Source organism: Lepisosteus platostomus, chromosome 2 (genome assembly GCF_059453375.1).
Source record: "Lepisosteus platostomus isolate fLepPlt1 chromosome 2, fLepPlt1.hap1, whole genome shotgun sequence".
Taxonomy (NCBI): domain Eukaryota; kingdom Metazoa; phylum Chordata; class Actinopteri; order Semionotiformes; family Lepisosteidae; genus Lepisosteus; species Lepisosteus platostomus.
In genome coordinates, this window is record NC_142612.1 from 56,506,496 (window position 1) to 56,529,135 (window position 22,640).

Below are 22,640 nucleotides of genomic sequence, written 5' to 3' on the forward strand. Positions count from 1 at the left end.
TAGTACAATCATAGGAAGGCAATGATTTAATTCTTAAAAACACACCCAGCTTCTCCTCTAATAACACACAGGATTAAAAATTAATCATACTGGATCTTTTATCACAGGACATTTTGATAGTTTTATGTGGTTTATTTAAAAGTGACCTGAACTATATCACGCAGCAACAATGTGGTGTAAAGTGTGTCACTGATAAACAGGAATCTTTAAATTAAGCATGTGTTATTACTTACTTCCTCCTTAAATATGGATATCTTGTTTGCTTGTTGGTGCAGTGTTTGTGTGCTATCTGTGTACCCACAGTGGCCTCTGTAAGTGAGAAGGACTAGGTTTGAAAATGTTGTTAAAAAGGAAGTGCTCTCCCCCAGCTTACTTTGTGTACCTTTTAATGATGAAATTACTGTATCTCCTCCCTTAGACTCGTTGGAAGGCATAACATTTGAGCTGGGAAGGAACGCCGTGTTCCTTTTAGTGTAACAAACCAAGGGCTTTCATAACATGTTGCAGATGTAAGGAGTTTCTAATCTCCATCCCCCTCATAAACAGCAGATTAAGAGGATCCCAGCCATTACAGTATATGGACGAGCAGAGCCATCCTTGTCCAGTTTGCGATGGTGTCCTTGGTGAGGTTTGAATGTCTACGCAAAAGACACGGGTGAGGAAGTTAAAAAAATATATATTCCCACTCGCAGCCGGCAGCTCCTCTGGCTCCTACCTAGAAACCTGACAGCTCTGAACTGTCGAATTTTTTCACATTTGAAAGCTCACTAAAGAGCCCCAAGATGAAAAAAGAAGCCTGCTAACCTCAAGACCTTTGACCTTTGACAGTGTTGACTGTCCACTGGAATTAAACAAGGCTTGCGTGAGAGGAGGAATTTTATGTGTAAAAACTAACTGAGGCGTATTATTGATTGGAGTAAACTGGTTGGAAAAATTCCTTGCTATGCCTTATGTTATGGCCCAATAGTTCTCTCCGCAAATTTCATTCATTATGCAGAGGTGGTCCCTGGTGGGCTTCTCAGACTCACTGAGAGCCATAGTTGTGCTATAATTAACCATTTTTTTACTTAGAAAAACATTATCTATTTTTTAGTTTACTCTGGCCTGGACTCTGTGTTTAGCAACAGGTAGGACCCAAGATTTTCCATGTTAGTTCAGTTCTTGTTTTCCCACGGAAGATCTTTTCAAAGAAGACCCGAGGGACAGAGAATAGTGCTATTAGAATTCTGCAGACACCAGAGCCAAAAAAGACAGAAGCAGTAGACATCTGGAGCCCATAGGTGTCGACAGTACAGTACCTGTCCAACCTTTTATTGGGTGAAGAGTGCAAGAAATAATGTGCGTTTTATTTCTCCACAGCAACATGGCAAATGCTCTGGCAAATGCCATCTGTGAGCGCTGCAAAAGTGGCTTTGCCCCCGCCGAGAAGATCGTGAACAGCAACGGGGAGCTGTACCACGAGCAGTGCTTCGTTTGTGCGCAGTGCTTCCAGCAGTTCCCCGAGGGGCTCTTCTATGAGGTGAGAGCTTGATCTGCAGCACACAGCATGAGGATCCACAGTCCTCGGGCTGATCCAGTGTCCACAGGTGCCGCATGCTGATCACAAAGTCATGTGAACCAGTAAAAAAGCTCACAGCTCTCTTGGCAGTCAGTGACAGTATAGGTTTATAGATTTGGCCAAAAAAAAGTACAGCTACCTGATCAAACCACTGTAAGCCACACTGATGCAGGACTGAATCATCACCAGGATGGCAGCCCCATACAATGCACATCCTTTCCACATTAGCTGAGCAGTAAAATTGTTCTTTGTTTTCGAGTTAGATGATTACGTAATACTGTACTTTCTCCCAACACTCCGTGAAGCAGTAATTGTGAAACATTGAAATATCAGGGTAGAGCAAGCATCCTTTGCTGGTGATGAATGCTCGCATATTGTGAATATAGTCTTGTACTGAGTGAGAGTGTGTCTGTGTAGGTTGATTTTATTCGTATTACTTTAGTTTGAAGGGAGGAAGTACTGCGAGCATGACTTCCAGATGCTGTTTGCCCCCTGCTGTCATGAGTGTGGTGAGTAAAACCTACTATCTGGTAGGCCCTCTAGAGACCGAACATCTGCTCCTTAAGTTAATCAAGAAGAGCAAGGTTATGAGTACAAAACATATCGCTGAGTGCTTACTTACTGTAGCGACTATAGTTTTCATAAGTAAACTGTAACTGATCAAAATAATTTGACACAATTTTGTGATTCCTCTAAAGAATAGTGGAACTGACATTTAATTTTCCCATTAAATTTGGACTGTGGGAGGAAACTGGAGTAGCTGGAGGAAACTCACACAAATGGGATGAATATACAGTACAAACTCCATGCAGATAGCACCCCATGTTTGCAATCGAACGCATGGCTCCAACGTTGCAAGACAGCCATGTTACCCACTATACCACCATACCAGCCAGTTAAATGTAATTAATTATAAATTAGAATTAATGCCTCTGGTATCCCTGCCCACTTGTGAGTTGTCTCCCTTCTCCCAGACTTAGTAACACTAGCTGTCTGTGTCCAGGTGAGTTCATCATCGGCCGAGTCATCAAGGCCATGAACAACAGCTGGCATCCAGACTGCTTCTGCTGCGACATCTGCCAGCAAGTCCTGGCAGACGTGGGCTTTGTGAAGAACGCAGGCAGGTGAGTGTGACCTGGTGCTCCTGGCACTCCTGGCTCCTACAGATCCGGCACACAATCGTTCACTTTCTCATCACGGTTTCACGGGACTCCCCTGCAGAGCAAGGCGCAGCAGAATGAGGGTTTAACTTTGAAATGTTGTCATGTCATTCACCTGTTTACTTTAAGTGTACAATTACATATAGGTTCATCCCTCCATCTGTTTTGGATGGACAGATTTTGGGTTCTGACTGTGATGGGCCGAGCAGTGGTGACCATTTAATAAAAGGTCATCGGTCTGCAGCCTTAATGACTAGTGTGTATAACAGTTTACCTCTATTGCTCTTTGGTATAGAGAACTTTTTAGTATGCTGCCCCATGAAAACCTTAGCATTGTTCTGAAGGGGAGTGAAAGATTTTTCCTTAAGTTATGGTCACTTCTCATAGGGTATCTGCCAGTGGAGCTAACAGAATTGTTGCTTGAGTCCCTCTACGGGCTCAACAAACTGAGGAAGGAAGGGAGTTATGTTGGATGAGGAGGATGAGAGATGTCACTAGAGAGCTAGAAGGGAATTGAAGACTGGAGATCTCTTTGTATCTGTGTCTTTATTATAATTTAGACTTTCATGGTGTTTTTTCTTGTGTTCTCCTAATCTTACGTCTGTTTAATGTTTGTACTGTATGTTTAATGTTTGAACTTTGTTGAAAAATGAATACAAATAAAGAGATTACGTCTACATGAAGATCTTTGACCAGTTGGATTGGAATCCAATGGCTGGTACTGGTGCCATGAGCACAGTAGTGGCTTTGGGAAAATCTTGTGACTCTGCAGTTGTGGCAGGTGCTCATTTTAATATGGCAGAGCATGGTGGACCCCCCTGTGACCTTTCTGCCTCTGCTCCTCTCTGCCCAGGCACCTGTGCCGCCCGTGTCACAACCGCGAGAAGGCGCGCGGCCTGGGGAAGTACATCTGTCAGAAGTGCCACGCCATCATCGATGAGCAGCCCCTCATCTTCAAGAACGACCCCTACCACCCCGACCACTTCAACTGCACCAACTGTGGGTCAGTACCCCCTGCTTGGCGAGGGCTGGCGCGCTTGTTGCTCACCTGATCAGGCAGCGATGTTGTATACCAGAACGTGGAAACGTTTATCACAAGCGCAGACCCTATCTAATTTGACTGTTCCTTCCTGTTTGCTTCTCGTACTGTATGTTCCACACCCTTAAGTAATTATTCAGAAGAAAATATTTTTCTAAGACAAAATTATTGCATTTTCCCTGGATAAAGCGCCAAAAATCGCCTTTTCTTGATATTTATTTCAAAATGGATTCCGTCATGGTCAGTACACCAAATCTTGAGCCTTACCTCAGAAATAGCACCCTGCATAGGCAGTTCCTAGCTGCTCTGAGTACCTGCACCAGGTGTGTTGCCATTGTCACCACTTGATTGGTATTTGCAGAGAGCCTTGTAAAACGAAGCGGGTCAGAAAACACAAGGGCATGGAGCTTAGCCAACACAGGAAATTGCACTATCAAGTATGCTGTGACCCTATCATGCTGGAGTCAAAAGTGTGATATGTTATAGTTGATGTCGTAAGAATCAGACTTGGATTCACCCCCGGTTCTAATTATTGTTAAAAAACAGGAGCTCCAGAGCCCTAACTCCTTCTGTCTTTTCTGTGGCAGGGTTCTGCTGTTTGCTCGGTTTCCTGCGTAGCTGGCCTGTGTAGTCTTTTCACTGGAAATTGCACCTGTGATAGAGAGTCTGTACACAGGAAATCTTGCCTTGGAAGCATGTAAATTAGACATGTCCAGACCTCACAGGATTTTATTCCGTGGTAATTAATGAGTATCCAGCACCCGTGAGCACTGGACTTTGCTTTGCTAATTAAATAAATGTTTAATCCGGAAATCCCTTGAAGTGTTTCATTAGCTTTTAAGTCGGGACAAGAACACTTATTTGCAGTGCAAAGCAAAGCAGGCATGTAATCCACCAGAGCTGATCTGTGTCCCCCTGGGCAGACTGGGGAGGTGAAACAACCAGCTGCTGGCGTTGTGCTGCATGAATCAGTCTCAGAATAAGAGGGATTGTCTTTCACACAGATTAATTTGCAACAGCTTGTACCGTCCAGCTGATATGTGATGTGCAGTTGAAAGTAACACACGAGACGAGGTGAAAGTGTGACAGTGACAATTGGTGGCAGACCTGGATTGTGTGAGTTTTACAAAATCAAGATGCTCTCATTTCAAAGCAACAGGCTTTAAAAGCAAAGCCTTTACCGTTTGAATGGATTGATTTGTAGCGTGGTTTACGGCACACTCAAGGACCTCCCAGTAATATTGCTGAGAGGAAGCTCAGCACAAAGCACGCTCGGACGTCCAGGGAAGTGCTGTGACCCCCTGGGACTCCCCTCTCCCTCTCCCGTAGGAAGGAGCTGACGGCCGACGCCCGTGAGCTGAAGGGGGAGCTGTACTGCCTGCCCTGCCACGACAAGATGGGGGTGCCCATCTGCGGGGCCTGTCGCCGGCCCATCGAGGGGCGCGTGGTCAACGCCATGGGCAAGCAGTGGCACGTGGAGGTACGTCTGCCATCCGGAGGGCCACAGGAGCCCAGCAGGAGCAGCAGCCCCGTGTGACGTCACCCACGTGGCCGTAGACATGACCTCATTTTATCAGTCTGAACATGCAACTGTTTTGTAAGCAGTAGCTTTTAATGTCAGATAGCACTGGCCTTGGCTTTTCTTTTTGCTGAGAAAAAAGACCGCATTTAAGGCAAATATCTGCTAAATAAGTATGTAGACGACAGTTATCATCTTTTGACATTTTAAGACGGAACCAGGCAGCCCTGGTCACATTTTAAAAGTGTTTTTTCTCTCCTGAATGTTTCCGTTTCCTCCATGCCTCTCTTTCCTCTCTCACGTCTGTGTTTGTTTGCCTTTCCCGTCTTCTCGCTCCCCCTCTCTGCGCTGGCCTCTGCCCCTCGGTCAGCACTTTGTCTGTGCCGTGTGCGAGAGGCCCTTTCAGGGCCACCCCTACTATGAGCGGGGACATGCCTACTGTGAGAGGCACTTGGACATGGTGAGGGGATGTGGAAGGCCTGCAGCTACCGGTTAACCCAGCTTGAACAGACCTTACGGACAACAGGGCCCCCGAGACCATTACTTTCCAGTCCAATCTCAGCCTGCAGCTTGTTCGTCCCCAGCCTAAGCACCTTGCTTTGTACAGTATGGGATCTGAAGTTGAGAAAGGGAGGAGAAATTGATTCACGGTTCATTCAGCCATCATCAGATCATTTAATTAGCGCAGGAATTTCAGTGCTGGACCTGTGCTGCAGGGCGTCTGTCAGCCCCCTCCGGTCCGCAGGGCTCTGCTGCCTGACAGGGCAGGGTGTGTGTGTGTGCCGTGAACCCTCACTAACACACTGTTTATTTGCAGCATTTTGTGTGTGCTAAGTGTGAAAAACCGTTCCTTGGACACCGTCACTATGAAAGGAAGGGGCTGGCTTACTGTGAGACGCACTACAATCAGGTAACGTGCATCGCCATTCACTGGTGTCGTGTCCCAACATAATCGGTTGTCTTTTCACATAGCTTGATCAAATTAATAAGGCAGTGCATGACTGATTTTTTTCATATGGTGTGAAAATCTTCCTCTGTCTAGTTAGGAGATGCCCTTTATGCTTCTGTAGTTTTGACCTTCTTTGTATGAAGTGTCCAGAACCAGAGATCTTGTGTAGGTGATGAGGTTTGTGGGGAAAAGAGGCGATGACTCTTTTTTGTTGTTTGATCCAGCGTTGTAGTGGTACTGGAATGTTATTTGCAGCTCTAAAATCTTGAGGAAAACAAATGTAGTGAATCTTGGTGCTCAGCTAACCCTTTCACACGTGGAAGGCTTGTTGAAGGCGCAACACAAAAACGGTAGCAAGCTGGATGTAAGCGACGGGTGCATATTTTATTGACATGTACCAGTGCTGAAAAATTCACCCTCTTTATGTCTAACAGAGCCAGTATTGAACTGTGCAATAGTGCCACCTTCTGGATATTGTTTTCTAAAGAATGTTGCATTGGGCACGGTGGCACAGTGGTTGGCATTCCAGCCTCTCAGCACTGGAGCCCTGGGTCCAATGCAGACATTTCAGTTTTGGAACTGTAAGAATATTTCAAGTGAACATTTACTCCCTGTGAAGGTCTGATTATCTTCTGTTCCTTTTGACAGCTCTTTGGGGATGTTTGCTACCATTGCAACCGTGTCATAGAAGGAGATGGTAAGATCTCATTTTTTAAACAAATATTTGTGCTGTGCAAAACTACGTTTGTGCTTGTTTCTACATGAATCCCTTATTATCAGTGCAGACACATACGTTTTGGTCCTTTTTGTGCTTAATGGTCTGCTGTTTCTTTAGTTTTCGTTTTAAAATTCCAGTTTTAAACATTAATAGTTTCACAAGAGTAAGCCCAAAACAATAATGAACTTCAGTTTTCAAAATGAATGCCCTGCGTGTTCGTGCTCAGCATTGGTGTGATGGCTGATGCTGCATACAACTTTGTAAAAGATCGATTTTTTGTTTTCCAGTCGTCTCTGCTTTGAACAAGGCCTGGTGTGTGAACTGCTTTGCTTGTTCTACCTGTAACACCAAGCTGACTCTCAAGTAAGTACAAAATAAAAGGGGGACGCTCTGAGAGGAGAAGAAAAGACTGAAGTTCAGATGCTTCAGTTAAAATTTTGATTCAGTGCATAGGTTTCTTCACAATGTTATGGGTTGTATTAGTTACGTCTTTGTCTGTGAATAAAACATTTTACACCCAGTACACTGGCAAACTTTCCAGCTGGGGATCGTAGTCTGTCAACAGTATTATTTGGATGTGAAAATTTGCAATTCTTGTCCCAGTTACTGTAGGTGTTGGAGGTATTTTGCTGTCGTTTGTCTAAATCTAATGGTCAACCTTCAAATAACACCCAGCATACCACTGTGATGAATACTTTTGATGAAAAACAAAAAATAAGTAGGATATTACATTGTAAAAGTGGAAAATGTATGTTTAATGGAAGTACGTTACTGCTATTGCACATTCTTTTTTAACTTTAATTGAAAATAGATTTTTAATGTAAAAAGCCTCAGTGTTTTCTTTCAAAGCTCAGTGCTCTCACAAAAGCAAGTGAGTCAGAAAGGCAGTACCCTACAAACTGCAAACACAGACTGCATTCAGTCAGTATTTGCAGTATTTATGCATTGGAAGTCATTGTTCATGCAGGTTGTAGGGGGGACTGTGACTTCACAGAGCTCAACATGGGACAGATATAACAGGAAAACAAGTTTTCAATGATTGTTTATCCCACATCGACAAATCAATAAACGTTTTGTGTGTATATTTTCAGTAACAGATGAGGTTTCATGGACTGTCATATACATTATGATTCATAATAAGTGGTTTTGTCATTAGGCGCTTTTGCCAGGTTCCGACTCCAAGATGTAGTACAGTTAGTGACACAGTAAAGAGGCACCTCCCGACTGGAGAGACCTGTATCATGTCAGTGTCGGACTCCTGATGCTTCTCTCTCTTTCCCAGTCCTGGACACGAGTTGTGCTTGTAGTCTGGTGTGGGTCTGGCATGGGGTGTGTTGGGTGTTGGTCTGGCGTGGGTTGTGTGGATGTGGAAGTGGGGTGTGAGGGGTGCTGCTTTGGCGTGCGGTGTGTGGATGTGGGTCTGGGGTGTTTGTGATGTGGGTCTGGTGTGAGGTGTGTGGATATATTGGTCTAGTATGCGTGGAGGTGGGTGTGGTAGGTGTGTGGTTCTGCCTCTCCCTCTGGTCTCTGATGCCTGTCTGTGCCCCTGTCCTCTGGTCTCTGATGCCTGTCTGTGCCCCTGTCCTCTGGTCTCTGGTCTCTGATGCCTGTCTGTGCCCCTGTCCTCTGGTCTCTGGTCTCTGATGCCTGTCTGTGCCCCTGTCCTCTGGTCTATGATGCCTGTCTGTGCCCCTGTCCTCTGGTCTCTGGTCTCTGATGCCTGTCTGTGCCGCTGTCCTCTGCTCCCTCCTGCGAAGGGACAAGTTTGTGGAGATCGATCTGAAGCCGGTGTGCAAGCACTGCTACGAGCGGATGCCCGAGGAGCTGAAGCGCCGGCTGGCCAAGCGCGAGCGTGACTCCAAGGACAAGAAGAAGAAAATCTCCATCTGTTTGTAAACCTTTCTTTCCCTTTTCCTTCACTCCTGCTTTCTTTTCATTGGTTAGTGTCCAAGACATCCCTTTTTTCCCCTATTTTTGTCCTCCTTGGTTTTTTTGGGGTTTTCCCTGATTGCTGTGATGTGCTGTTTTTCCTCCCTCTTGTCTTTTTCATCCGTCTGCTCCCTTTTTTCTCACTGGTTCAGGTTGAGAAATAAGACCTGCGTCGAGTCTGTAGTCATTTTAGTTCCTCTCTGCCCCGGCTGAGAATGGCAAAGCATGTTGTAAAAGTCGGGGTCCTTCCTCGGCTGTGTGGTGTCATGGAGGGCACTCACGTCCGAAAGGGGCTGGAGGATGCTGGGAAGTGACACAGGTTTAGACCTGGTGGCATGTTCATACCCAGACCCGACACTGAGCGGACATCGTAATTGCTTGTTTCGTAAGGGCTGGGAGATGAGGAGAGCTGTGATCCTGTTGGTCTTGGTGAAACCTTGTTAGGTTTAGTGCTTAAGAATTGTGTCGTTGGCATTTTTGTCATTAGCAACTCTTTTGAGGATGTAGTATGGATTAATTTTCAAGTCTTAATTTCACTAACCCAAAGGATTAGTGGATTAAAGGAATAGTGGATGTTGAGTAGATAAAGGAGAAGCCGAGATACTACGGCTGCTTTCCCGGGCAATGAGTGAGAATGAGGTGACCCTCTCTGTAGTGCTGCTGGCTAACAAACCCTCATGAATGACTTGCCTTCAATGGAGGTCTTCACCATTGGGTAACCCCTAACCTCTGGCCTGGAGACATTCATGTCCTGCCGATTGATCAGTTCCTCACATTGCTTGCATTGCATGAAAATACCGTCGAAACAGTTGTCAAATCAATCCAGATTTCCTCTTGTGATTAAAAAAAAAAGTTTCACAGCAGCAAGGGTCTGCCCCACGGCCTTGGCAAACATTGGATTGAGCTCATTGCTCACTGCTCCCTGTCCTTTTTGAGGGGGCAGTATGGTACGCAGTCACTTGATCTAGCTTGTCCTCTCACTGTGCTGTGGTCCTCACTATCCAGTACTCGGGTAGTCAGACACAGCATCACAATTATCAAAGCAAGGCTAAAGGCAACTTCTCATCACTGTAGAGGAACTAAAATGGACGTTTTTTTTATGGCATGCATCTGGAAAAGACGTGGCACACCCGTTGCTGTGTAGCTGGTATTTGTCCGTCATGGCGAAAGAAAACTGGAACTATGTGTAGCCATTTTATGGCATCTGCCTGGCTCAGCTGGCTCGCTGTACTTTTTCATCCGAAATGTTTTACGTTACTGCGTGCAGAGGACCAGATGACCCGAGGCAGTGCGGGCGGCTTTGATTCTCAGTTGTGTTGTGTGAAACCTCCAGCGTGCAGTGAAGAACTACCGCTCCTTTGATTGGCAGTTGGGATTGGCTCGAACCCGTGTGCATGTGAATGGCCTGCATGAGGGCGTCTTCCTTGTCGGTTTTTGCAGACGCGTTGAGCAGAGAAGTGGTTGGGAACATGAAAACAAGGCCTCCCCCCCCAGCTCTGTTTGACACCCCACGCAGACTTTAATCCTTGCCCAGAGGCTGTTGCAGAAATCACTCCTACTCAGGTAGCAGCAGTACCTCAGTCTGCCAGTGACACGGACAGATTTTCCAATAGGCATAGCAGGGGCCCCCAAAAAATGACAATTTTTTTTGTATGAGAAAAACTGCAACAAACATCTCTTCTTGAATATATATAGCAAGGGAAGGCTCTCTGACAAAAATATTCAAGATCAGTTTGAACGCCCATCTACCTATAGAAATCGGTGCACCTATAAAAAGGCCTCCAAGACAGGGCCTACACAAGGCCTTGAGCCTACGAACCTTAATCTGGGCCTGAACTCTGAGTACAAAAGATTATTCCATCCATGCAGTGCAAGTGCCTTCACAGGCAGTAGAAGTGTTTGTAGGTACCGGAGCCCTCCCGATGAGCGACCAGGGTCCGCCCCCTTCGCCCTGTTTTGATGCACGTCTTTGTCATGGTGGCTACTAGCACTCCGAGGAGCGAAAAGCATTTGGAAGTCGCTGCGCCCTCGCGGTCGCAGAAGCCAAGCGTACAGTTCCTCGCTGGGCGCTGTTGGCTCATTTTGCTCGTCTGTTTTCTGTGCAGGAACAAGTTTGTGGAGTTTGACATGAAGCCGGTGTGCAAGAAGTGCTATGAGAAGTTCCCCCTGGAGCTGAAGAAGAGGCTGAAGAAGCTGGCAGAAACTGTGGGGAGGAAATAGACTCCCCACCCCCACCCCAGCACCTGCCCCCACCCCTCCTGGCCGCGGAGTGTAGGCCCGGCGGAGGACACTACCCATGCTGAACACATCCAGGGGGCCATGCGAGTGGGGCCAGCACACCCAGTCTTCAGCTCGATTGTTTCAATAAGAAAACATAATGAAGTAAAATAATTAATGGTCACAATTTTCATCAGGGCTGACTACAGTCCTGTCTTTATCTGAGGCCTTCGCCTAATCCTGGTGCTCAAACCTTTACCTTGTGTAGCTTCAAGAATAAAAAGTGCTAACAAAGATACCTAACACAAAGCAATCTTCTTCTGTGTTTCCGCATTTAAGCAATGCATAGAACAAGCATTTCAAATATAAACAGCCTGAAAATGTCCTCCCCAGTTGAGTCTTTGTAGAACGTGTGTGTTCATAACATGTTCAAGCCTAAAGGATGATGCTATAAATAAGGGAAGGAAGAAAGGGAGGACTCAGTGTCTTGTGTTCGAACATTTCAAACATTTTTAATGCCCAAAGAGAATTAACAGTTTGGATCTCTGAGAGATGATATGTAATCGGTGCCTCTTAAAATCTTATTTATAGCTGGGCCTTTATAAGCTTGCTGATTTTTCCTGCATGGTTTTTGTACCTGTTTGTATCCTTTGTTTCTTGTGCCTTATCAGTTTTGTACCTGTTACATAGTAGTTATTAGCAATAATGTATTTGTGGTCTGCTGTGTTTCGACAGCCTGTATTTTGGTAGTCAGATTTATACTTGTTCTTAAGTTTGAGAGACACTGCCTTAAAAACAGATTAGCCAATACATTTTATGTTTATTTAAACACATCTTCATCTCTGTCTTGATGGAGGAGGAATACTTCCTGAGGGTAAAGAGATTGAAATTGAATATAATTTCTGTTGCTAACCAGAAATTATTCACAGCTATAAACAGCCAAGCATTGTTTACCTACCCTGGAGCAGTGTTACACTTTGTTTACTGTTTTAAAGTGCATTAGTGTGGAAAAAAATTAAGACCAGCTGACAGCAGTTTTTATTTGGCTTCTTTCTCACCTTTTGTTATCACTGTTTATAGAGTATAGTTCAGTTGATCTATGAAAACAGGTTATTTCACATTTCTTGCTGGCAATGCAAGAATTCTAAGCAGTCCATACTTTGTACCATCACTGTAAGTTAGTAATAAAACAGTCTATGAAGATGTTTTGCACAGCATATCAGATTTGACTGACAATACTTGACCTAAACCATTTACAAAAGAACATTTTAACATCTCGTATTCAGATAAGTTACCAGCAGTTAATCCTGAACGTGCTAAAGAGATTTCATGAACGTCAGAAAGATGAATAAGGCTTCTTAAACGCTGCTTTTCTTTTGTTAAAACGTCACAGTAAACATGAATTCATGGTACACCTTCCATGATAAAATTTGACACTAAAAATGGGTGCAAATAATTGAGACCTGAAATCCAAATGTGTATTGTATGAATTACTTTTTGAAGGTCAAGAATCTGAGTCGCAATGTCTTGGACTGTCATTCAACATGTTGCATGTTCTCACAGTTTGTGATGCCACACTTTTGTTTAGAAGAGCTTCTGTGGCCGTCTTGAAATTCTGCTTGTACCCATCACTGATCACGCTAATAAATATTGTACTTTATCTTTATCTGTATTATTCAAGCAGCAAGCTCCAGTATTAAATAAAATGTATATTCTCAATCTCTTGTACAGTGAAGTCATTGCAGATTGTGGTGTTCTAGTATGAGCCGCATGTGTTTGGACATTTGGTGTAACACGTCTGCCTCAGATTGTGCTGGGTGATGCACCGGAGATGTCCAAGTTGCAGTCGGATGCTACTGCCTTTTTCCATGCAGATGTAATTATTTGTTTTTCCATTAGGCCCATTTGGGTTAGCACCATTCATTCCATTCACTCCTGCTCTTTGAGGAACACATGGAGGGATCTGTAAGATTCATTGAATGGCAACTGCCTGGATAATCGGACTCTCGGGCTGAAGACAACCTGACTCTGAAATCTACACATTCACTACGACTCAATCTCCTGACATAGCCCCAAGGGATTGAATGCCATTTACATCCATTCAGCATTTAATGAACTTTGTAAAATGTGCAATATTGAGTTTCAATAAAAAAAGAACACTTGTGTAAAGTTGAGAAATAAAAATTGTATTTCATTTACTTGAAGGGTTAAATGCCTGTAGCCTCTGATCCATGTTCATAATTCCCTAATGTGTTATGTGCATTACTGCACTGTAACAGTATAATGTGATTGTTCTTTTTTTAGTTTGCTGAAATCGTAATTTCCATTGGAATCTATACTCCCAATGTGTTTCGATTTGAGGGATAAATCATAGGCAAAAAGCATAACTAGTGAAAACCTGAGATCTTCTCAATTCTGGGGGACTTCGTCAGGTGGTCTCCCCCCAGGGGTCTACTTCGTCCGCTGCAGATGTGTAGCCCCTCTGCACAGCAGATCTGGGGAGGTGTATGAAATACCATCAACAGCTAAATCAAGGGAGGGATTTAGGGAGGTCAGATTATATAAGACCTTACTGGAGTTCACACTCTTAGAAAGCACTATGGAATCTTTGGAAACCAAGTAGTCAGGTCCTCAGATTTATGTTATCTGAAGGATGTCATCATCTACAGACGTGCTGCCTATCACCAAAATGGGACACTGGTTTTGAGCTGATCCAGAGAAAGAGCTCCACCTACTGGCTCATCACCACTACTGACAGCAGAAAAATGATATTCCTCAGTCTCGCTAATCTAGTAATTAATTGACCCTATAAGTAGTAGAAGTTTTAGTAACAATATTTGTCCTCAGCAGAGCAAACAGGTGTGGGTTGTTCTGGACCAGCCAGTTTTCTCATCTGCATTCCACTTGATTCAACATGACAGTTCATTTGCTATCTCTGTTTGCTCCAAATTCACACTCTTTACGAGTCTGTAGCCCTTAAATTAAGTCACCAAGAAAACCTCCAGACTTGTAGCTTTACAGGATATGAAGTGAGTGTCACTACATTAAACGTATAGACAGGACAAAACCAAAGAGATTTGGCTCTTTTCATTTGTCAGTGTAGGATGTTTGAATAACATTTCCATACTGAAGGAAAAGTTGTGAAGAATAAGTGTCCTACTAATTATTACTACACAGCTGCAATTTGTAACCATCTCTGAAAATGAGAGGTAGGGTTGAAAACTAAATGATTAATAAGTGAATGGGAATAGACTACAGAGATAAATGGTCCTTAAAATTAAATGTATCTATAGAGAGTGGTGCAGTGTTTAGCATTGCTGCCTCATGGCACTGGGGCTCTGAGTTCAGTTCTGCATCTGGGGTGCTATCTCTGTGGAATTCTCTAATTGTTCACATGGATTTCCTCCAGATGCTCTGCTTTCCCCCAACAGTCCAAACATATAGTGGTAGGTTTATTGCCTTCTGGGAAAAGTGGCTCTGGTGTGAATGTGTGTTTGTGTCTGTGTGTGCCCAACAATGGACTGGAGTCCTGCCCAGAGTGTACCCTGCCTTGCACCTGGTGCTTGCTGGGATAGGTTCCCGTAAGTAGAATATCCACTGAAAATGGATGGATCATGGGTATGGATATCCATCCATGGATGGATCATGGATAGATGTGTATATAGAAAGGTTTGTTAAAATGTCTTGGGCTTATTCACTTCTATTGCCAGCAGGAAGAATGATTTAAACACTAATTCACAGCTCTTTTTTGTAGAGGCTTCAAAATAATTTAGATTTGAGAAATATCTTAAGTTGACATTTCCTTTGAAGAACTTAAGGAGAAACTGAATTAGGTGGAAAAAATGTGTCACTTTGCCCCATACAGCCCATTCCTACTCCCCAATAGCACCACAGCTCCAGAACAAAACACTGTGGCGCCTAGGAAGAAAATCTTAAAGAGCAGGAGCATAGAGATCAAACATTTTTAAATCGATGGCTACTACTGCTGATATCTATGTGAGATTTCTTCCTCTAGAGTAATTTGAGTGTTCACTACAGTATGTTTAAAACTCTGCAGTGGTAAGACTGCCTATACAGTACATAGGCCAAGAGACAGTGTTGTACTTTCTGATGAGTTACTACGGTGATCTTATAGCAGGTCAATACTACATTAAGCCATTTCTTTCATTTTCATACAGCAATTATTCATTTATTATGACTTATTGGCTAAACATACCTATTTTCCTTAGTTTCCACAATTATTGACAACAGAATCCTCTGAAAACTCCTCGGTTTTTAATTCAATCTGAAATGTATTTTCTAAGGTACATCACAATGATTTGATTTTAGATGCATAAAGCGTGGATTCCTGACTACATGTGCATAGTTTGCTGCACATGGTTAAACTGTGGTGTACCAATTCTTGGGATTCTTGAATAATTCTACTTTCCTCCAGCACTGTGTCATTTATCTCTTAAAACCATGTACTGTGACACACTGTCATACAGCACCTCCAACTTTAAAATTAGAAACACTGCCACATTGTGGTCGATCGATTTCCCAATCGACATGAAAGAACTCAGGGTCCAAAAGTTGATTAAAGGTTTATTTTACTTTATATTGTTTTGGGTTAGTGATTTCAGTACAGATTACCTTAAGAAGAACAATCAGAACCAACGCTAGAAAAGGAGAAAAACAAATCTGCTTCCAGATTGCAGGAAACAATGAGAAAGTTGATTGTAACGATGCGATTCTGATATTCTACACACAACTGCATTTTCTAGAAATAGTTCTTAAGAATTTTATTCAGAATTGCACCACTTTAAATTTAAGCACAAAGGTCATGAGTTACTGTGTTGTGTTTTGGTTCAAACACAAGAAATTTTGAAATTTTCTTTTACAAAGGTGACATTCAAGTTTGTTGAACTAAATGTTGGTCACTGTGCCCTGAAATGTTACCCTTAAAATTATTATATATTTTAAATCGAGTGGAGGGAAATGGCTGCTAAAAATCATAACGGTTGGTCTAGGAAAATATTATTCCAATACTACTGCACTAAATCTCCCAGGCACTGTCCGTATGCTTTTTTTTTAATATAGTTGTTTATAAAGGGTTTGCATTACTAATGTATAACAGGGAGATTATATGGATAATTTATCACATGCAGATGATCGCGCATTCCATTCCGTTGTGCAGTTATCTAGAAATAAATAGATGTGGTCGTTATAATAACAGTATGTACTGCGACTCTTTCAGATACTTTTGTATTTTAAGAGACATTTATAAGTAGGAAGTTGAACTAAACACAGGAGTTCAATGAACGAAGTAGTCGCACATCCACCACTCAAAAAGTCGTATAAACTTCAAAAACATGCAAAAAATGGATTCAACACCTAAAGCAATAACAAAATAAAACAGATAAGCGTTTGAAAGCTCCTAGAGGGAAAATATTAGCGATAGCGCTGAATTGTGAGGGGAAAAAAATCGAATAGCATTGAAAACGAAATTAAAACCAATCTTTGCCCCGCCCTTTCAATAAATGGAAAGACTGCATTTACTTTGATAACACCGATAATAATGAAAGCCGGTGACATCACAGTGTCCCCACAGCGCTACGCCATAATATCTTTCTAGTCTACGCCACCTCCCTCCACTTAATTTAAAAAAGTAATCGCCAGGCCCTCAGGAAGTACGTCTCCTCCTGTCAGCGACTGACGCCAGAGCTGGGCGGGCGTGTAGAGGGCTCCTTCAGCCATTTACTGTCTGCGAGTGGTACAGTAGCCGCACTCGTAGGGGAGTTTGAACTAAGAAAAAACCGGGCTGGTTACTTTTTCGTATTTTTCAGCGATTAAAACCCTTGGGTGTATGCACGTATTATTTATTCGTAACACAACATGCGGCGCAGCAAGGCCGACGTGGATCGCTACGTGTCCTCGGTGCAGAGTTCCTCTCCGTCCCTAAAGGAGGTGAGTGGAAGCCGGCATGGAGTCGCCGCCGGAGTGCCGCGGAGAACAGAGCAGGCCTCGGCGGGCTCAGTTATCAATTTGTCGGGCACGGGATCGAGAGGTGCTCTGTGTTGGGGACGCTGGACACATATGAAGTTTGAGCTCGGTGTTGGGCACTGAAAACATGCTTTTGGGAGCCACGCGTAGTTCCTGGTCGAGCCCCCCTTTGCCTAGGAAAGCGCGGCGGGCCCGAATGTTTTGAAAGTGGGAGCGGAGCGCCTTAGAATCGCCGGTCCTGCTTCCTCTGCAGATCATGTGCTGCATGTTAACTACAGTTTCAGGAGTTTCGTAATCGTTGCTTATGTTTGTGCTACTATTTTTATAGTTGACATGTACTTTACACAAGATCTTAAACTTAATTTTTGGAGGGCCTCGTCGTTTGGTTTGGTGCACTGTTACAACTACTTTCAAATGAAAACTAAATAATTGTGATGGTTCTAGAATTCTAACCAATTTCCAGAGTGTTTCATACGTGAGTGTAGTTTTGGTGACGTGAATATTTTGGGTAATCAACTTTTTGAAAGAAAACAATCTGTATATGTCTTATAACCTAGAAAATAATTTGGTTTGACTTCTTAGAATGGAAGTAGCAACCAGCTGAAATAAGACTGGATGAAAATAACATTCAAAAGGTTTAAGTACAGTACTCGACCTCACCATTTCTATTAGAAGTGTGTTTGGTAATATAATATTTGATTCTAATTGTGACATTTTGTAAAACAAATGTGAAACCACATTAGAAAAAGGGAACAGGCTGTTCTACTTTTGATTGAGATATAATCACGATTTTTGCCTCAGGGGAAAATCAAACGTTTATAGATCTTTCCTCCCACCATTTTTATCATGGTTTGCGACACACCTATTCCTGTTGTGAAGTAAGAAATTGTTCTTTGTGCCACCTGGAACATTTTGTCCAGTAATGTATGTCTTGACTTTTTTCCTTAGAGCTTGTAAAGCTCTGTGCTTTAAAGATTGCTTTGTTAAAACTTTTGAAGAGTGCTGATCTAAATTTCAGTTTAAGTATCCAGTACTGTTTGTATTTTTTTTAATTCAGTGATGCTTTTAAGTGACAACATTGTAATCTTACAGTCTGCTTGCAAGTTGATGATTTATAAATGTGATTCGATTTTCAGTCCCTGTTGCCTTTAATAAGCATTAGCTGCAGACAGTCCTTTGTCAGCTGGCTCACTGGTTCTGTTTTTTCTTCTTTCAGAAGCCTGTAAAGGGATTTCTGTTTGCTAAGCTGTACTTCGATGTGAAGGAATATGAACTCGCCAAAAGGTAAGCAGAAACCTTCAGGTTCTGCCATTGCGCCTGGGTGAAGAAGAAGATTTGTATTTAAAATTGTATTTATTTATTTTCTTAGACATGTCTCGGCCTACTTAACTGTGCAGGAGAGGGATCCTAAAGCACACAAGTTTTTGGGCCAGCTCTATGAAGAAGAAGGGGACATCGAGAAGGCGGTGGGATGCTACAAGGTCTGAACTGCGCTTTTATCAAGAAATCTCCCCCCCCCCCCCCCCCCCCTATTTTGCTTTCCAGGCAAAATGAATGAAGAATGAAAGGGACCGTTTTAAACCAGGATATGTTGTAGTGTGATGTCGGCCCTACTGCAAGTCCAGTCACTGAGTCCATAAAAATACCCTTAGCATTGATCAATATCAGTGTTTCATTTATTTATTTTATGGACTTCATTTGGTTAAGCCGGTTTGTTCTGCATACTTATTACATTCAGATATTTAAGGGAAAAGGTATGGAAGGTTAGGTTAAATTGCTTTATGCAACTGTCTGCAAGACTTTGGCCGTTGTGTCCAACAGGTTAAAATGCGCAGATCACTGTTGTAAGGAGGTCAGCCCGACGGACATACCAGTTAGTAAAAGCCCTTGTATGGCTGTCGGAGTTTGCTGAGGACTTTCGCTTTCCAGATTTATCAACTGGGCAACCCTGAAATGGATGTATGAACATTCTGATTATGTAAATGTTGAACGTGTAAGTAGTGCAACACACTGAACGTTTCAGAAGCTGCAGTAGCGTGATTTACATCGGGGCCGGCAGAGACTTGTGTTGGAGATGTGTGCAGTTCTGGAGTTCAGTGGCCACGTATTTTGTGTTTTGTTCAATGCAGCGGTCTGTGGACCTAAATCCTGCGCAGAAAGACTTGGTCCTCAAGGTGGCACAGCTGCTGTGCAGTAAGGATGAGCCTGATGGCAGAGCGGAGTACTGGGTGGAGAAGGCAGCCAAGTTCTTCCCTGGGAGCCCTGCAGTCTACAACCTGAAGGTTAGTGAACACAGGCGGAGCTCTGCTGGGAAGGAGGCTGCTCATGGCTTAGCTACATATGTAAGCTGGCAGTTCTTAGAATTTGATTAGTGCAAAGGGAGCCATTCAAGCCACAGATCAAGTACCGGTTAGGCTGGTATTTGCTCATAATGAAACCAGAGCAGAGAATGTTCTGCACAAGTAAGTCACTGTAAAAAAGGCTTAAGACTTTAAATCCAGCTTCTAATCACGCAGGTTGCTCTACAGTGGCTGACAGTCAGAAATCTCTTAATTGGTTCTAAGGACATCGGACTTTCACCAATCTGTCACTTGACAAGTCCAGAAACGACTTAATCAGCCCCTGGTGACAGAGTGCTAGTTGTAGAAGATGCAGCGGTTGACAAATAGTTGTGTTTATCAAAAGTTACATCTCCAAAGTATGTCTTCAAGTGGGTACTGAAATGGGAGTGATGAGCTTCGAGGAAAGGATCGAACGTCAAATTCATGTTTTTCCTGCAAGATGTCACATCTTGCTGCTGCAGCAGGAAGTGCTTTTGTAGGTATTATTGTTTTGTCTGCTTGTTATTTCGTGTTGTCCTTTCAGCTTCTTATCTTCACACTGAAAGAAAGTAGTTTGTCGTCAAGTGTGACGTTTAATCCTGGAATGCCTCTTGACCATCATGGGTTTCGAAAGATGTTGTTACCAGTGTCTGATGTTCAGAAGTACTGGGTACTGCTCACCATTGTCAAAACCCCAGTAGCAAGATGTATCGCGCAAATAGGTGGAGTGGGTTATTGCTTCCATGTGCAATTGTTATATAAGGTTGTGTCTGAATTTGTATATTATTGTGTCGCTCAATGATGAAGCACTTTGTTACTGTACCAGTTCTGCTGAGTGACCACAACTTTGCCAGTTGCCAATTACTGAGTACAGTGTTATTTAAGAGATTGTAAACAGAAACTCCTGATGCTCAGAATGCTCCAGCCTTTTCACTCATAAAAAAACATAGGTGCATTACCACAGGAACAGCATTTTTAACCTTGTGCATATTATCCATTTATCCAAACCAGCAATGCAGAATACCTGTGTGCAGTGACGATTAGAAGCTAGATAGCTCTGCAAAGGTTAATTGGTGAATGTAAAGTGTTGAAAACTAGGAGGTTTTTATTCTGATTCATTTTAAGCAGCTTTTAAGTCTAAAATAACAGTCAGCATCCTGGGAGATCTGAATGTTGCAAAACTGTACTAAAAGGATTCTCAGTTTTGCTGTGCTTCTCTGACTACCCTGCTACAAGGTGACAGAACCCACATGACACTTGCAGTACATAGCAAAGCAAATGGAATTTTACTGGGTGCTAAATTTTGTTTTTCAAACACACAAAAAAAAACGTTTTGTATGTTTTCGCCTCCAGAGTTTGACAACTTAATGTGCGGATTCTGTCATGTGTCTCTGGATTAACTTGAGGTATCTCATAAGAACACTGTACTGTTCCATGAGATGAATGCAGATCCAAACTGCAGAGATTGGGGGAAAATAGTTTTCGCTCTCATGATTAAAGTTTGCACATGGAATTGCTCCAGATGATACATGAAGGCAGATGAGAACTTTTTTATTTTCATTCCATATGGATGTCCCATTTCACAGTTCTTAGTACTCGGTGCTGCCAGCATCGATCTCTTCTGGGTTTTCCTTAGGACACTCACCTGCAGTTTAGAATGGTAAAATTAAAGACTGAGGACTTCAAACCACTGGTTTTTAGTCATTCCAGTTAAAGCACTTGCTTTTGAAGAGGTCTAAAGGTTTTGTAATGGAAGCCTGTGATAAAGCCGAAGCCCTGGTTGAACTCCTTTACAGACCTCTTCCCAGGAGCTGTGCGCGGCAAAGTCCCAGCTGATGGTTTTTCTGTGTCCCCTCCCCTCCAGGAGAAGCTGCTGACCGCGAAGGGCCAGCGCGGCTGGAACGAGCTGTTCGACCTGCTGCAGTCGGAGCTGCAGGCCCAGCCGGGCGACGCCCACGTCAACGTGCGGCTGGTGCAGCTGTACCGCCTGGACGGGCGGCTGGAGGAGGCGGTCAGGCACTGTCTGGGCGCGGAGAGGAAGGGGGTCCTGCGCCACAGCCTGCCCTGGTACACCACCGTGGTGCAGACGCTCCAGGTGCGTGGCCGTGCTGTCTCCCGCTCAAAGAGACGCTCAGCTTCCGTAATGCAGTCGCTAAAGCTACAGAAACCAGAAACGGACAAGATGACAAAAGCTGCAACGTACTGAGAAAAACACTGTTCATTTGAGGTCTGAGTGGGGAAAATCCTTCCTTGGTTTTTCCTCTCACTGCCTTACTTGAGAGATGTGAGAAAACCTCTCCAGTTCCTTGCTCGTCTGCATTTCCCTAGAGGACACGTGTATTGTTCCAAATAGGCAAAGCACAGGACTTAACGGAGATCACAGAAATATTTTTCTTAGAGATGGACCTTCCCTTAATGCTGCGTAATGAATGGTCTTTAGGTTTTTGCATTATACTGGTAGGCGCTTATTTTAGTTTGTTTTATTTAACCAGGGAAGTTGATTGAGAACAAATTCTCATTTGCACTGATGAGCTTGGCATTTATTGTAGCAATTTGTGCGAAGTATGCACAGTCATCATCATCCTGGGATTTGAAACCACGACCCTTTGACCCAGAGCCCTATCTGAAGCTGGGATGAATGCAGGATTTTGCATTTGGATGTGATCAAGCTGTGCGTAGTCTCGGTTAAGCAGTCCCATCTCCTTCCCGATTTGTAGGATTACCTCAGCCTGCCAGCCATGTCACCCAACGGGAAGATGTGGCGGAGGGTGCAGTGCGAGCTGCTCCTGGCTCACTGCAACGTGCTTCGCCTTGCGCTGTCCGAGCAGAGCGTGCAGGACAGCGTGGAGGCCTTGAAGAGGTAAGGCTGCCGAGAGTGTTGTTTATCACACTGGGCGTTTATAGTCCTGGTCGCCGACTCAGTTTAGCTGGGAAACACAACAGGTGTACTGGATTGGCATCGGAGAAGGTTTGGTTTTTATGGAAAACGGCATTGGCGGATTGTCACATCAAGTGCATGAGCAGTGCTCTGAGGAGCTCAGTCAGAGAGCTCTGTGTTTCTGGGTGCCTACAGACTTGTGGTGGTGTTGGCAATTGGGCGCGTCACTTTCCCATTCTGCACTGAGCATCTGGTATGTGACAACATCGCCCGTGAAGGGTTTCAAGAGGAAAAGCTCGAGTCGGAGCTGTTTCAATAGTCAAGTCATACTTAGACCTGAGACTTTCTTGAATGCAGGCCAATCCAGGAG

The 22,640-nt window shown here is 43.7% G+C and overlaps 2 protein-coding genes and 1 long non-coding RNA gene across 12 annotated transcripts in view; 2 read left to right on the forward strand and 1 right to left on the reverse strand.

The window, feature by feature from the left end:
* lims1 (LIM and senescent cell antigen-like domains 1) overlaps positions 1-12,808 on the forward strand; it is a 48,820-nt gene extending 36,012 nt beyond the window's left edge. For 5 of the 8 annotated variants that reach the window (XM_088609004.1, XM_088609006.1, XM_088609005.1 and 2 more), the window contains exons 2-11: positions 1,360-1,519; positions 2,001-2,067; positions 2,562-2,682; positions 3,572-3,721; positions 5,087-5,237; positions 6,094-6,186; positions 6,874-6,922; positions 7,231-7,306; positions 8,701-8,882; positions 10,978-12,808. In XM_088609004.1, coding sequence (XP_088465130.1) covers positions 1,360-1,519; positions 2,001-2,067; positions 2,562-2,682; positions 3,572-3,721; positions 5,087-5,237; positions 6,094-6,186; positions 6,874-6,922; positions 7,231-7,306; positions 8,701-8,839 — 1,006 coding nt within the window. In that variant the 3' untranslated portion in view covers positions 8,840-8,882; positions 10,978-12,808. The remainder of the gene's footprint in view (positions 1-1,359; positions 1,520-2,000; positions 2,068-2,561; positions 2,683-3,571; positions 3,722-5,086; positions 5,238-6,093; positions 6,187-6,873; positions 6,923-7,230; positions 7,307-8,700; positions 8,883-10,977) is intronic. The other 3 variants (XM_088609001.1, XM_088608989.1, XM_088608981.1) reach the window with 2 other exon arrangements.
* On the reverse strand, positions 8,366-8,707 carry LOC148676581 (uncharacterized). Its single transcript, XR_015927694.1, has 3 exons — positions 8,624-8,707; positions 8,511-8,550; positions 8,366-8,477 (listed from the first exon to the last, which is right to left on the reverse strand). It is a non-coding gene; the product is annotated as an uncharacterized LOC148676581 (long non-coding RNA).
* A 3,952-nt stretch (positions 12,809-16,760) lies between the features above and the next one.
* The window catches only part of ranbp2 (RAN binding protein 2), a 29,398-nt gene continuing 23,518 nt past the window's right edge, over positions 16,761-22,640 (forward strand). For all 3 annotated transcript variants that reach the window (XM_088609108.1, XM_088609115.1, XM_088609122.1), the window contains exons 1-6: positions 16,761-17,035; positions 18,288-18,355; positions 18,441-18,552; positions 19,201-19,353; positions 21,257-21,487; positions 22,110-22,252. In XM_088609108.1, the coding sequence (XP_088465234.1) occupies positions 16,964-17,035; positions 18,288-18,355; positions 18,441-18,552; positions 19,201-19,353; positions 21,257-21,487; positions 22,110-22,252 (779 nt within the window). In that variant the 5' untranslated portion in view covers positions 16,761-16,963. The remainder of the gene's footprint in view (positions 17,036-18,287; positions 18,356-18,440; positions 18,553-19,200; positions 19,354-21,256; positions 21,488-22,109; positions 22,253-22,640) is intronic.